Source organism: Salmo salar, chromosome ssa04 (assembly GCF_905237065.1).
Source record: "Salmo salar chromosome ssa04, Ssal_v3.1, whole genome shotgun sequence".
Lineage (NCBI taxonomy): Eukaryota > Metazoa > Chordata > Actinopteri > Salmoniformes > Salmonidae > Salmo > Salmo salar.
The window spans coordinates 72,489,185-72,504,991 of record NC_059445.1 but is presented as its reverse complement, the minus strand read 5'-3'; the positions used below and the strand labels follow the sequence as shown (position 1 = coordinate 72,504,991).

Here is a 15,807-nt window from a genome sequence, read left to right as displayed (position 1 = left end):
TCAATTCTCTGTAATTATTATTACTTATTAACTAATCAGGTAAATGTAATTAACTAGGAAGTCGGGGCACCAAGGAAAATATTCAGATTACAAAGTTATAATTTTCCTAATATAACTTTCAGATATTTTAACATCTGATCAATTAGTCTTCTAATTAATGAATTATTCTTTACCTCATGTTAGTCTCATTCCAAACGTCGTAAATTGTTGGTTATCTGCACGAACCCAGTCTTCACTATGAATCATCCATACATCAATTATCTCAATCATTTATTTATTAACTAACAAAATAATCACAGAAATGAACATACAAACAAAGTAGATATGGTTATAAGGAAATGATAGGGGATGTGCCCTAGTGGGCTAAACCGGCATGGCGGCTTGGTAGACAAAAAGGGAAGTGGGTGTAGACTGAGAAAGACGGGAATTACGCAAATGAATCACTACACACTTGATAATTCTAACAATTGAAATGCTAACTCTTTGCACATGAACGCTCACTCATTCGGGAATAATTGCAATCAATATATATATTTACGCTCAGTGTGTCGTCGTGATCTCTGTTGGAAAGTTAGTTTCTGTTGGAGAGTTTGTCCGCCCTCTCTCTCTGCTGTGGTTAGAATGGTTAGTTCAGAGTAACATTCAGCAATGTTGTTATAGATAGATGTTTCGGCGGTTGTCGGCCTTCGCATTCACGGGTACATAATTAGTATCGAAGAGTAGCTCTTATTCTGTCGGATCGATAGTCTCAGAGTTTAACCACATGGTATGGTTAAAAGATTCAGCAATCTACTCAAACCTTAACTCCCTCTGTGATGAGGTACTGGCCTGAAGGGAACTCCTCCCGGTGGGGGTTATATTCGTAACAGTAGAAAGGTGCTGTCCCATGACACCAGATCAATGTCTGTGCTCATGGGGCGGGCCAATGATTTAGTTAAACTCCAAAGGGAATTGGAATTTCCTTCATTAAACAGTTTAAAATCACATTACATAATTTCACAAATAGTTTCATCTGTACTCATTCATTTTATACAACAATTAGATGCAAGCCTCACAACTGAGACTCTTGTATAAACAGACTTATGGTAATGTGGCTGTATTGTCTTTCCTGAGGTCACCAAATTGTACAAAACGGACCAGTTCGTAGCTGGCTACTTCACCGACAGTTTAAACATTCTCCAGAACATGAATATTGTTCAGTTCTCAAGTTCTGTGATGTGGAAGAAGTTCCTTTGTTCTCTCTATGAAAACTCACTCTCTCTTATACTCTGGCAATGAGGAGAGAACTCCGCTAGGAATTTATGACCTGCCTAACAGAGCCTGTTGGTAGGGGGAAGAGAGAGAGGTGGTGAGAGAGAGGGGGATTGGGCAGAGAGAGGGGGATGGTACTCGCTATCCCCAAAGAGGGCAACGTCATGACACTAGCAAGCGAACTGGCACTGGTAGTATGGGATAATGGAGAGTGAATTACAGTACCAGTCAAATGTTTGGACACACCTACTTATTCAAGGATTTTCTTTATTTCTACTATTTCCTATATTGTAGAATAATAGTGAAGACATCAGAACTATGAAATAACATATATGGAATCATGTACCCAAAAAGTAAAAACAAATCAAAATATATTTTATATTTGATATTCTTCAAAGTAGCCACCCTTTTCCTTGATGAAAGCTTTGCACACTCTTGGCATTCTCTCAACCAGCTTCATGAGGTATTGACCTGGAATGCATTTCAATTAACAGGTGTGCCTTGTTAAAAGTTAATTTGTGGAATTTCTTTCCTTCTTCATGCGTTTGAGCCAATCATATTATGGCAAGAAGAGCTCAAATAAGCAAAGAGAAATGACAGTCCATCATTACTTTAAGACATGAAGGTCAGTCAATATGGAACATTTCTAGAACTTTGAAAGTTTCTTTAAGTGCAGTCGCAAAAACCATCAAGCGCTATAATGAAACTGGCTCTCATGAGGACTGCCACAGGAAAGGAAGACCCAGAGTTATCTCTGCTGCAGAGGATAAGTTCATTAGTGTTACCAGCCTCAGAAATTGCAGCCTAAATAAATACTTCACAGAGTTCATATAACAGACACAACTGTTTAGAGGAGACCGCGTGAATCAGGCCTTCATGGTTCAATTGCTGCAAAGAAACCTCTACTAAAGGACACCAATAATAAGAAAGACTTGCTTGGGCCAAGAAACGCGAGCAATGGACATTAGACCGGTGAGAAATCTGTCCTTTGATCTGATGAGTCCAAATGTGAGAGTTTTGGTTACAACAGCCATGTCTTAGTGAGATGCAGAGTAGGTGAATGGATTATCTCCGCATGTGTGGTTCCCACCGTGAAGCATGTAGGAGGAGGTGTGATGGTGTGGGGGTGCTTTGCTTTTGACACTGTCAGTGATTTATTTAGAACTCAAGGCACACTTAACCAGCATGGCTACCACAGCATTCTGCAGCGATACACCATCCCATCTGGTTTGCGCTTAGTGTGACTCATTTGTTTTTCAACAGAACAATGACCCAAAACACACCTCCAGGCTGTGTAAGGTCTATTTGACCAAGAAGGAGAGTGATGGAGTGCTGCATCAGATGACCTGGCCTCACAATCACCCGACCTCAATCCAATAAAGATGGTTTGGGATGAGTTGGACCGCAGAGTGAAGGAAAAGCAGCCAACAAGTGCTCAGCATATGTGGGAACTCCTTCAATACTGTTGGAAAATCATTCCTCATGAAGCTGGTTGAGAGAATGCCAAGAGTGTGAAAAGCTGTCATCAAGGTAAAGGATGGCTACTTTGAAGAATCTGAAACACTTTTTTGGTGACTACATGTGTGTTATTTCATAGTTTTGTGTTATTTCATAGTTTTGATGTCTTCACTATTATTCTACAAAGTAGAAAATAGTAAAAATAAAGAAAAACCCTTGAATGTGTCCAACATTTTTACTGGTACTGTATATAAATAATTTCTTCAACATCTTGTTAGATAGCTATCTTGATAAAGCATTTCTTGTTGTGTTCATTGTGCTGCACTTACCACCCAATTCCATTCATATTACGTGTGTGACTGTGGCTTAGTTAGTAAGCTAACGTTAGCTAGCTAGCGAACTAATGAGTAGGTCAAATCAAATCAAATTTTATTGGTCACTGTAACGGCTGTCTGTGGAAGTAGACCAAGGTGCAGCGGAGTTAGTGTTCATCTTGAGTTTTAATTTACGAACGAACACGATACAACAAAACAAGAAAACCGACAGCCAAACAGTACTGTCAGGTGCAAGACACTAAACAGAAACAATCCCCCATAAAACCCAAAGGAAAAACAGGCTCCTTATGTGTGACTCCCAATCAGCAACAACGAACTACAGCTGTGCCAGATTGGGAGCCACACACGGCCCAAAACAAAGAAATACAAAAACATAGAAAAATGAATATAGAACGCCCACCCAATGTAACACCCTGGCCTAACCAAAATAAAGAACAAAAACCCCTCTCTATGGCCAGGGCGTTACAGTACCCCCCCCCCCCAAAGGTGCGGACTCCGGCCGCAAAACCTGACTCTGAAGGGGAGGGTCCGGGTGGGCCTTCTTACCGCGGCGGCTCAGGTGCGGGACGTGGCCTCCGCTCCACCCTCGGCGTCGCCCACTTAGGTGGCGCCCCTAGCTGCGCCGGAGGACTGGTGGGCAACCCTGGCTGCGCCCGGCTGGCGGGCGTCCCCGGCGGCTCCGGGCTGGCGGGCGGCTCCGGGCTGCTCTGGCGACTCTGGCCCAGGATTCACCAGGCTGGGGAGACATAAAGAAAGCCTGGCCCTGGGCGCAGGCACTGCCAGTCCGGACACACCAGCCAGCTGGTCTGCGCATGCTCTGAGGACGCGGCTAGGGATGCCGTCTGGGCCTGCAGCCTTGCGAGGTTTAACACGTTTAAATGTTTTACTCACGTTGGCTGCGGTGAAGGAGAGCCCACAGGTTTTGGTAGCGGGCTGTGTCAGCAGCACTGTATTGTCCTCAAAGCGAGCAAAGAAGTTGTTTAGTTTGTCTGGGACCAAGACATCGGTGTCCATGATGGGGCTGGTTTTCTTTTTGTAATCCGTGATTGACTGTAGACCCTGCCACATACATCTCGTGTCTGAGCCGTTGAATTGCGACTCTACTTTGTCTCTGTACTGACGCTTAGCTTGTTTGATTGCCTTGCGGAGGGAATAGCTACACTGTTTGTATTCGGTCATGATTCCGGTCGCCTTGCCATGATTAAAAGCAGTAGTTCGCGCTTTCAGTTTTGCGTGAATGCTCCCATCAATCCACGGTTTCTGGTTGGGGAAGGTTTTAATAGTCACCGTGGGTACAACATCACCGATGCACTTGCTAATAAACTCACCCAACGAATCAGCGTATACATCAATATTGTTGTCTGAGGCTATCCAGAACATATCCCAGTCCACGTGATCGAAGCAATCTGGAAGCGTGGAATCAGATTGGTCGGACCAGCATTGAACAGACCTGAGCACGAACGTTTCCTGTTTCAGTTTCTGACTATATGCTGGGAGCAACAAAATGGAGTCGTGGTCAGATTTGCCGAAAGGAGGGCAAGGGAGGGCTTTGTATGCGTCGCGGAAGTTAGAGTAGCAATGATCCAGAATTTTGCCAGCCCAGGATGTGCATTCAATATGCTGATAAAATTTAGGGAGCCTTGTTTTCAGATTAGCTTTGTTAAAATCCCCAGCTACAATAAATGCAGCCTCAGGATCTGTGGTTTCCAGTTTACATAGAGTCCAATGAAGTTCTTTCAGGGCCGTCGAGGTGTCTGCTTGGGGGGATATACATGGCTGTGATTATAATCGAAGAGAATTCTCTCGGTAATGCAGTAGGCATTTGATTGTAAAGAATTCTAGGTCAGGTGAACAAAAGGACTTGAGTTCCTGTATGTTGTTATGATCACACCACATCTTGTTAATAATAAGGCATACACCCCCGCCCTTCATCTAACCAGAGAGATGTTTGTTTCTGTCTGCGCGATGCGTGAAGAAACTGGGTGGCTGTACCGACTCTGATAAGGTATCCCGAGTGAGCCATGTTTCCATGAAACAGAGAATGTTACAATCTCTGATGTCTCTCTAGAAGGCAACCCTTGCTCGAATTTCATTTACCTTGTTGTCAAGAGACTGGACATTGGCAAGTAGTATACTTGGGAGCGGTGAGCGATGTGCCCGTCTACGGAGCCTGACCAGAAGACCGCTCAGTCTGCCCCTTCTGCGACGCCATTGTTTTGGGTCGCCTACTGGGATCCGATCCATTGTCCTGGGTGGTGGTCCAAACAGATGATCCGCTTCGGGAAAGTCGCATTCCTGGTCGTAATGTTGGTAAGTTGACGTTGCTCTTATATCCAATAGTTCTTCCCGGCTGTATGTAATAAGACTGAAGATTTCCTGGGGTTACAGTGTAAGAAATAATACATAAAAAACGAAATACTGTATAGTTTCCTAAGAACGCGAAGCGAGGCGACCATCCCTGTCGGCGCCACATTATCAAACTGCACATTATCAAACTGAACCTAACAAAAAAATCTTAGCTAGATGTAAAAGCTAGATGCAGCTTTCTTGTTTTAGTTAGAACATTCTGATAAAAAGGGAAAAGTGTCCTATTTTTTATTTTTTCATTGTTCTTGTCACATCTGTCGGCTCCCCCACGTGGAGGTTTGTGCTCTCAAGTTCTCGGCCACTGACAAGCATTGTGAATCTACAAGTACAAAAGGCTGGTTCGTCGGTACCAGGACGATACACAGGAGGAACATCTTTTGTTCTAGCAAAAGCAGGAACGGCCTCCTACTGTGCTAAGTATCTATCAGCAGTCACATTTCTCTGTGTGTCTGTACCATTAAAGGCGAAGTTCCTGCGCTGTACATGCAAGCAAAATCTACAGTACATCAGTGTGAAATGTGAGATGGACATTGATTGTGGGACTGTGTTCATACACACACACACACACACACACACACACACACACACACACACACACACACACACACACACACACACACACACACACACACACACACACACACACACACACACACACACACACACACACACACACACACACGCACACCCACAACCCTGTGCTGCACCGCTGGCGTGGCGTCACAGTGGCTGTTTTGTGTCCGATGCGGGCCACCAGTGTTTCTGTTATGTGCCTGCTGCTTTGGGCTCTGTCCTTCATCAGTCGGTCTGTCTGTCTGACCGCATGGACTGGAGGGAAGAGGGTTTGGGGGCCAGCTATAGGGCTGGACCCTGGGGGGAGCTGTCTGTCATGGGAGGGGGGTATGAGTTATCCCAGAGGTTGGGGTGTCTGTCCACAAAAGATCTTGCCCCCTCCCCGTCAAACAAGCCCCTTTCACCCAGTCTCCTCCTTCATACCCCCCCTCTCTCTGTAACATTGCTGGCTGGGCTCCCAGACCGTGGTATCCAAAATGCAAATGATTTACTTAAAAATCATACAATATGATTTTCTGGATTTTTGTTTTAGATACCGTCTCTCACAGCTGAAGTGTACCTATGATAAAAATTACAGACCTCTACATGCTTTGTAAGTAGGAAAACCTGCAAAATCGGCAGTGTATCAAATACTTGTTCTCCCCACTGTAGCTCCTGTGTGTGAGCCCCTCTTTGTGTTGGGTTATGGATATGGAAAGGGCAGGCATGATTTATGGGGGTTTGAGGGTGTGTGTGTTTGTGTGTGCGTGAGTATATCAAATCAAGCATTATTTATACAGCACATTTCAGACATGGAATGCAATTCAATGTGCATTACAGGAAAAAAACTAAGAAAATATAAGCTGAAATATTTACTACACAACAAGCATAAGATAAAAAACAAAAGAACGACACAAACTGAACAACTAAAAAGCACCCTGCAGAAAAAGCAAAGCTAAAAAGATGTGTTTTAAGATCTCTTTTAAATATGTCCACAGAACCACTCAGGTTCTCTGGCAGGCTATTCCAGAGGCTGGGGGCATAAAAGGGGCGGCAGGTAGCCTAGTAGTTAGAGCGTTGGACTAGTAACCGAAAGGTTGCAAGATTGAATCCCCGAGCTGACAAGGTACAAATCTGTTGTTCTGCCCCTGAACAAGGCAGTTAACCCACTGTTCCTAGGCTGTCATTGAAAATGAGAATTTGTTCTTAACTGACTTGCCTCGATAAATAAAGGTTAAGTAACTAAAGGCTGACTCTCCATGGATAGTTAAAAGGTCAGTAACTGAGGGACCTACTGGGTACATAACTTAAAAAGCATGTCTGACATGTATTGCGGTGCACAATCGTGGATTGATTTAAAAACCTATAGAAGAATCTTAAATAATTCTAAAACTCACAGGCAGCCAGTGCAGAGACCTTAAAACCGTTGTAATGTGTGCTCTCCATCTGGTCTTGGTCAGTACCCATGCTGCAGCATTCTGTATGTTTTGCAGTTGACCGATGGCTTCCTTTGGTAGACCAGACAGGAGAGCATTACATTAGTCAAGCCTGCTTGTAATAAAAGCATTGATGAGTCTCTCTGTATCAGTCTGAGAGAGAAACGCCCCTTGCAATGTTCCACCTAAAAATACATTTTGGTCACATTCCTAATGTTTACTTCAGATATCACTTCTGAACTTCTGTGCCAACCAGGGAAAATAAAACCATACTGCTTTTGCATGGTAGGCTAGGATACAGTACATATCAACAAACTTCTCATCAGGTCTTGCTTGACTGATACCCAGCCTAATGTAGGTTATCTTATCTCTGAAACATGCCGTAAACCCGTCACATTTAGATGTAGAGGGAAGTTCACATAGGTTTGCGGGGGTAGGATTTATCAGGCCATCAATGGTTGAGAAGAGCACTCTGTAAGTATTCAGATTTATAGTGATCAAGTTAGAGAAATGAGCCCGTCTGGCATTTCTAATTGCCTTGTGAGTATGTGTGTGAATTTGGAAGGGTGAGGAGTAGAGAAAGGAAAGACAGACAGAGTGAAAATGAGAAAAGGAGTGAATGGCTGCTCAGTCATCAAAGTCGGGGCGCAAGGAGATAAAGACAGCAATAAAAACTAGATAAAAAGAGAAAATAGGTCAATCACTCTGAATCCAACCAAGTGCCAAAAATAAAGCCCCTTTTTTCTCTCTCTCCTCCTTCACTCAACACCATCCCTGTTCTTTCCTCTCTCTCTCTCTTTCTCTCTCCTCCTTCACTCAAAACCATCCCACGTTCTTTCCTCTCTCTCTAACTCTCACTCCCTCCCTCTCCCTCAAATCAAACCCAGATGTGGCGCCGGCCAGGCCTCCATTCAGTTGAGTTTGACTCTCCTTTTTTCCCTTTCTCCCTCCCTCCTTTTCTCTGTTTCTCTTTCTGTGTTTTGGTTTCCTCTTCTGGCCCAGTGCTGGCTGACTGGCCCCCTCTCTTGTATCACTGCTTCTCAGGAAATACCCCAGGTTCCTAGCCCTGAAGGGAGCATGCTTCTCTAACCAAATCCAGATGGAGGGAGGGAGAGAGGTATAGAGAGGGAGGGTGAGAAAGAGAGGGGGTGGTGGGTGGGGAAATGCCTGAGAGCGAGACAGTGAACGAGTGAAGAGAGAGGGAGGCTGCAGAGAGTTCTTTATTTTGCCTGAGTTCTCCCTCTTTCTCTCCGTCTCTCTCCCTCTATCTCTCCTCCCTCTCTATTTCCAGCAGGACTGATTAGGGTAAGGGGCTCACTAGTTTCAGCTAGTTTCTCTCAACCGCCCATCTTTTTTTCTAGAGCCTTCCTCTCCTCTCCTGCACTCTCTTTTCTATTCCTGTTGCAGCAGGACGGATGACTGACACAGCTGGAACAGTGTCATAATGCCCAACCCATATCCCAGAAATCCATGTCCTCTTCTCTTCCCCCAGCCTCACACACTCCCTGTTCATTTACTCAATAGTGCTGTATTCTGCAGCTGCACTAAGACGTGCATTTGTGTGTGTGTGTACCAGAATGTGGCAATGGAAGGAAAGGTCTTAGGGCAAGGGCCTTTTTGAAGTATGTAAATGTGTGTGTAAGAATGGGTGTTTTGTCATAGGAGTTCTCAGCATCTTACATGATGAAGCTTTCCTGCCCTTCTTTCCCACTCGGTTTATGTGTATGTGTCTGCGCGTGTGTATACATGTGTGTATACATGTGTGTATGCATGTGTGTGCCTAAGGCAGTGCCTGTGAATGTGTATGCCAGTGCCTGAATGTGTGTCTGTGTGTGTGCCAGTGCCTTTGTGTTTGCTCAAGCATGTGTGTGTGTGTGTGTGTGTGTGTGTGTGTATGTGTGTGTATGTGTGTAATTGTCTGTGTTTGTAGGAAGTTGCTCCGCTACGTCTGGGGCTAATGATCTTGTTAGTTCTCCAGGGGAAGAAACTGATTAAGTGTTTATGTGAATTCCTGTCTTCTGGCTTGCAGCCTGCAGCCATGTTGGTGACACGCCAGACTAGACCTGCATGACAACAACAACAAAAACAAGATAACATCTCTAACCCAGAAACCAGCCCCTCCCTTGCTTTCACCACTGCTCTCCCTCTGCTTTTCCATGTCCATCTACCCCGCTTTTCCTCCTTCCACCCTCTGTCACCTACCCTCCTTTACCCCCCCCAACTACCCTCCTTTACCCCCCCCCAACTACCTCTTTTCTTTCAATTAACACCTACATCCCCTGCAGCACCAGGCTTTTCACTGCTAAAAGGGTGTGTGTGATTCCCTGCCTGTGTGTGTTCCACCACCTACCTCAGTGAAAGGTTATTTGCGCGGTTGGCTCCACTGGTACCACCCAGCACAGCAGATACTGGTTATGTCCCAAATGGCACTCTATTCCCTATATAGTGGACTACTTTTGACAAGGGCCCATAGGGCTCTGGTAAAAGTAGAACACTATGTAGTGAATAGTGTAGTTTACATTTTACTGTAGTTTACATTTTATCTCCATGAGATAGAGCAACTGGACTGGCTACAGTGTCAGATATGCCACATGTGGTCTGAATTGTCAGAAGGAAAATGTGTATCATGTATCTCTCTTAAAATCAATCATGTTATCGGTACCTTTATTGCAAGGTTGTCTTTCATCACATCATAGCTTTATCCTTGCTCTGAAATGGATGTCCAGCTTGGGTTTCTTTTTCTCCCCTAGCATCCGCTCTCCTCACCTCCCTCTCAAAATGCATTGGAAGAGAAGGTCCAATTTTCCTCACCTCAGATCTTTTCCTCTAATATAATTTGAGAAGGAGGCAAGGAAAGAGTAAGCAAGGAATTGAAGAAAGCATATTTTAGAAAGAGCCCATCCATGGACCTGTATGAAAACATTTCTAGCTGACAAATCCTTGCATTCTCCGTCCTTGTTTCCACCAGTCCTCTCCTCCCTCTCAAAGTGCATTGGAACAGAGTACCCAAGATCCCTCCCCTTGGGCCTTCTCCTCCAAAGAGCTTTGAGATGAAGGGGAGGAATTGAGTAAACAGGAACAGCAAGGATTTGACAGCCAGTAATGTTTTCAGACACAGCCCATGCATGGTCTTTTGCGTGGTAAACCTTGGTGTGAATCAGGATGGAACACTAACAACACTAATTATGCGTCACAGCTTGAGAGCTTTAAAGAGCTAGAGAGGCAAACACACCCACAGTGACTCACTTTCACTCTCTCTCTCCGTCCAATGAAACACACATTGACAGCCGGTGGTTGAGAGACAAGACCTCTGTGGTCCCCTTAAGGTTCCATGGTCCCAGCTCATTTTATTTACAGACTACATTCATAAATACAGGAGTGGGTAAATCACACCACACAGGTGGTCATGTGCAGAGGAGGGCAGCGTTCCAGGCTACATTGCATACACCTTCCAGATATGACAACGCCAGATTTCCCAGCTAGATAGGTGTTTAACGTATCAGCTAACCACATTATATGATTTAGCAGTCTGATACCCAACTACGTTATGCAGTTAATAACATGGCATGTATCCATTGGTTGATACAATGTAGTCTGTCTGGAACGCAACCTAGACTACAGACACGTTGATGCTGAGTCACAGGTCACATGACGGGACATATCATGCTCACAGTACTCTCTGTCAGGGGGAGGGAAAGGGGGATAACAGGGGGATAAGGCCTTTTTTGGAGGGGGGGGGGGGTTCTTAGGCTCTGGGTCCCAGTTTTATGTCTACTTTAGCCACCGAAGTGACCACTAGCCCCAACTCAAGCCCCATAGCATATTATCTTGTCTCAGACCCCGCCTGGCTGGGCTCAGGCAATAGCCGAAAGCTTCACAGATCTGGGATCATAGTTTAGAGCTCAGGCTCAGCTCTGTTTGCTTGTTCAGGAGGGTTTATGGCAGATCTGAGGCCTGTGAAGGATGCATTGAAAGCCAAAGAGTCTATGTATGTATGTACAGTTAGGCAGTGCAGTGAGTTAAATTTGCTGTCTTCTGTACTTGCTGCTCTTCAAAACAGACGGCGCTTCTCCTCAAAGGAAACCAGGTGCATATAGAGAGAGACACTAAATTATCTTAACCCCCAACTGCTAAATACGGGTCCTGTGCGGCACTCTAAACGGTGGTCATGACTTTGAGGGAGCCTGTGCGGAAGCGCAGGATCTTCTTCTTGAGCGCGTGGGAGGCCTTGATCTTGACGAAGGCTTTGGGCTGCAGGGGGGCCCCAGCCGGAGCGGTGGCCGTCGGGGGGGGAGGAGAGCTGAGGGGGGGAGCTGCTGGGGCCACACCAGACCCCCGCTCTCGTCTGAGTCGCTTGACAGCGTGCTGGAGGCCGGCGAGTCTTCACTCAGGCTCGACTCGGACTCGCCCTGCCCCGGGTGGGGGTAGCGCTCCTCGGGCCGACACAGGGCTGCGAGCTCTCGGTCCAGGTAATCCAGATGGGGGTGATGATGCGGGTGTGGGTTGATGTAGGCATAAGGTGGGGGAGGCGGCCGGGGTTTGCGGGTGCGCCTGGAGCCCTGGTCAGCTGGGGGCGGCTGTGGAGGCTGCTCAGCTTCATCCTGGCTGAGCTCAAGGGTGGAGCGCCAGCGGCGGTAGCCTGTGCTGCCCGGCTGGGGCCTCTTCCCCTTGGACTGGCTTCCGCGGCCGCTCCCTGACCCTGATCCTCCCCCGTCTCTCTCCACCGTGTTGTACTTGCGTTCAGGGATGCCCCGTTGCCCATTGAGGCTGTTCTCAGACTGGGACCTGCAGGCTCGTCTTCCAGGCTTCTTGGAACCTACTGGCCGCTCCCGCTCTCTCTCTCTGTCCCTCTCCCTCTCCTTGTCCCTCTCCTTGTCCCTCTCCTTGTCCCTCTCCCTTTCCCTTTCCCTCTCCCTTTCCCTCTCCTCGCTAAAGCGACACTTCTTGGGGGCGGCTTTAGACTTGACTTGCTGCAGCTGCTGTGGGGCCGGCTGCTGTTGAGAACCCCTCTCTGGAGAATAGGCGCCCCGGCTGGGTTTGGGTCCCCCAGGGGCCCCCCTGTGGGAGTGGGAGTGTGCGGAGGCCCTAGCGGTGGGGGCCCGGAGGGGTTGGGCGGGGATGTACTGGGCGTTGACCAGCTGCTCGTCAGGCGAGGGAGGCGAACGGGGCGGGGGAGGGGCCGGGTAGGCGTGGTGGAAGGGATGGGGTGAGTCGGGCTCGTGGCTGCTGGGGTCCTGGGATGGAGGTATGCTGCAGGGGGAGTCCAGGGAGGCAGAGCGGGTGTTGGCCAACGGCTGTCTGGGCCTTGGTTGGGGGTAGTGAGGGTGAGGGTGGTGATGGGGTAGAGGGGAGTCATCAGGGAGCAAGGCAATGCATGCGTACGGCTCCTGGTCCAGGCTGTGGCAGGCCCAGGAAGCAGGGGGACCCTCGGAGGGAGGGGGACCAGCGGCTTGGTGGTGGTGGGGGTGGTGCTCAGGGGTGGAGGCAGCGGCTGGTGGAGGCTGGGGCTCCTTGCGGCAGAGGCTGCTCTGGCGGGCCACGGTGATGGCGGTGCGGGGCTTGCAGGGCCGAGGGGGCAGGGCGCGCCGCTGGATCAGGCTCAGGATATATGTCTCAACACGCTGGGCCTGACGGTAGTCCTCCTCCGTGGGCTCCCCCTCCACATCCAGCCCTCCTCCTGGCCCCGAGCTGTGGTCCCAGGCCCAGGCCTCGTCTTCCCCCTCACCGGCCCCCTCGGCGATGCCTTCCAGGGAGGGGTAGGGGGCCGAGAAGGAGCGGGGGACTGTGTTGCGGAACCCGGATTCTGACTGTCCTTCCCGATTGGCCACGAAGAAATCCCCTGGAAAACAGAACCAATAACACAGTTATAAATCAGACAAAGCAGAGGTCAACCCCACAGACAAGAGAACCCACAGACAAGAGAACCCACAGACAAGAGAACCCACAGACATAGGCTAATGATGCGTCTACAGTGAGATTTTGTCATTCAGATCAACTTTATTATCCCACCAGGGGAAAATGTATTTGGTCATGTGCTTAAAAAGACACAAAAAGACGTACATAAAACATGAAAACACAGAAACTACACAAAATAATTCATTCAAAGTGCTATAGCTACACATTTAAAGTGAAAGTGCAATATGCCGTACACTTGAGGGACCAACACACTATCTATTATACAGCCTAATGGATGTTGGAGTGTGTCAGGACACAAAATGGTGGAACCACGCTCCCACTCATATCAAACCAATAGTTTTTGCTAATTTGGTCTTTGCCTAAGAGAGTGGTTCCCTCATTTTGTGTCCTGACTCCTGACCCACCTAAACCCTCAAAAATGTTCTTGTAATCCTGCAGGTAAACAAATGTTTCTATCCAAAACTGAGACTTTACCTTTATCCCAGATGAAATTAGACCACTGCTCAAATGGTTTATGGCGCTTCTGAAGAAATGCCATCTCTAGTCACTAGCCTGCAGTAGCACTTACAGTATTGTGAGGCATTGCTGACAAACTATCCTTGAAAAGGAGCACGTTATGGGAAATAGGTATACAAACCCACTCAGGTGAATGAGCAAACATACACCAGGCACCATGGACGTAGCTCTAGCTGTACGTACAATACACAGCTGCAGAAACAGCAGACGCTGTTTATTGTGACCAGGCGGTTACAGACACAACACAGGCTCTGTTCCAAAAGGCACCCTATTCCCTACATAGTGCACTACTTTTGACCAGGGTCCTGCACTATATAAGGAACAGGGTGCCATTTGGGGCATAGCCAGTTTTCTGTTGAATCCTTCAGATAGAATGAGCAGCTGAGGTAACAAGAGGTTGACCACCAGAGCTCTACTCTACTGTACATCAAACTGAAGTCTGGCTTGTGTCCCAAATGGCACCCTATTCCCTTTTGAGTGCACTACTTTTGACAAGGGCCCATAGGGTTCTGGTCAAAAGCAGTGCACTATAAAAGGAATAGCGTGCCATTTGGGACACAACTTCTGTTTTCCCTAAACTAAGTCTGCTGCATCCCATAGGGATGCATTCCTTTTAAGAATGTCAGTTTAGCACAGCCATGGCCAGACTGGGTAAGATGCACTCTAACAGTGTCTATGTACAGTATGTGTGTATCATAGAGAGTCTATGTACAGTGGGGGGGAAAAGTATTTGATCCCCTGCTGATTTTGTATGTTTGCCCACTTATAAAGAAATGACCAGTCTATAATTTTAATGGTAGGTTTATTTGAACAGTGAAAGACAGAATAACAACAAAAAAATCCAGAAAAACACATGTCAAAAATGTTATAAAATGATTTGCATTTTAATAAGGGAAATAAGTATTTGACCCCTCTGCAAAACATTACTTAGTACTTGTTGGCAAAACCCTTGTTGGCAATCACAGAGGTCAGACGTTTCTTGTAGTTGGCCACCAGGTTTGCACACATCTCAGGAGGGATTTTGTCCCACTCCTCTTTGCAGATTTTCTCCAAGTCATTAAGGTTTTGAGGCTGACGTTTGGCAACTCGAACCTTCAGCTCCCTCCACAGATTTTCTATGGGATTAAGGTCTGGAGACTGGCTAGGCCACTCCAGGACCTTAATGTGCTTCTTCTTGAGCCACTCCTTTGTTGCCTTGGCCGAGTGTGTTTTGGGTCATTGTCATGCTGGAATACCCATCCACGACCCATTTTCAATGCCCTGGATGAGGGAAGGAGGTTCTCACCCAAGATTTGACGGTACATGGCCCCGTCCATCGTCCTTTTGATGCGGTGAAGTTGTCCTGTCCCCTTAGCAGAAAAACACCCCCAAAGCATAATGTTTCCACCTCCATGTTTGATGGTGGGGATGGTGTTCTTGGGGTCAGAGGCAGCATTCCTCCTCCTCCAAACACGGCGAGTTGAGTTGATGTCAAAGAGCTCCATTTTAGTCTCATCTGACCACAACACTTTCACCAGTTGTCCTCTGAGTCATTCAGATGTTCATTGGCAGACTTGCGTGCGCTGCAGGATTTCAGTCCTTCACGGTGTAGTGTGTTACCAATTGTTTTCTTGGTGACTATGGTCCCAGCTGCCTTGAGATTGTTGACAAGATCCTCCCATGTAGTTCTGGGCTATTCCTCACCATTCTCATGATCATTGCAACTCCACGAGGTGAGATCTTGCATGGAGCCCCAGGCCGAGGGATATTGACAGTTCTTTTGTGTTTCTTCCATTTGCGAATAATCGCACCAAATGTTGTCACCTTCTCACCAAGCTGCTTGGCGATGGTCTTGTAGCCCATTCCAGCCTTGTGTAGGTCTACAATCTTGTCCCTGACATCCTTGGAGAGCTCTTTGGTCTTGGCCATGGTGGAGAGTTTGGAATCTGATTGATTGATTGCTTCTGTGGACAGGTGTCTTCTTTACAGGTAACAAG

General features: G+C 47.1%; 1 protein-coding gene across 1 annotated transcript in view; it reads right to left on the bottom strand.

The window, feature by feature from the left end:
* Positions 1-10,688: 10,688 nt before the first annotated feature.
* LOC106603793 (dapper homolog 3) overlaps positions 10,689-15,807 on the bottom strand; it is a 65,219-nt gene continuing 60,100 nt past the window's right edge. The window contains 2 exon segments of the mRNA XM_014197901.2: positions 10,689-11,707; positions 11,710-13,238. Coding sequence (XP_014053376.2) covers positions 11,555-11,707; positions 11,710-13,238 — 1,682 coding nt within the window. The 3' untranslated portion in view covers positions 10,689-11,554.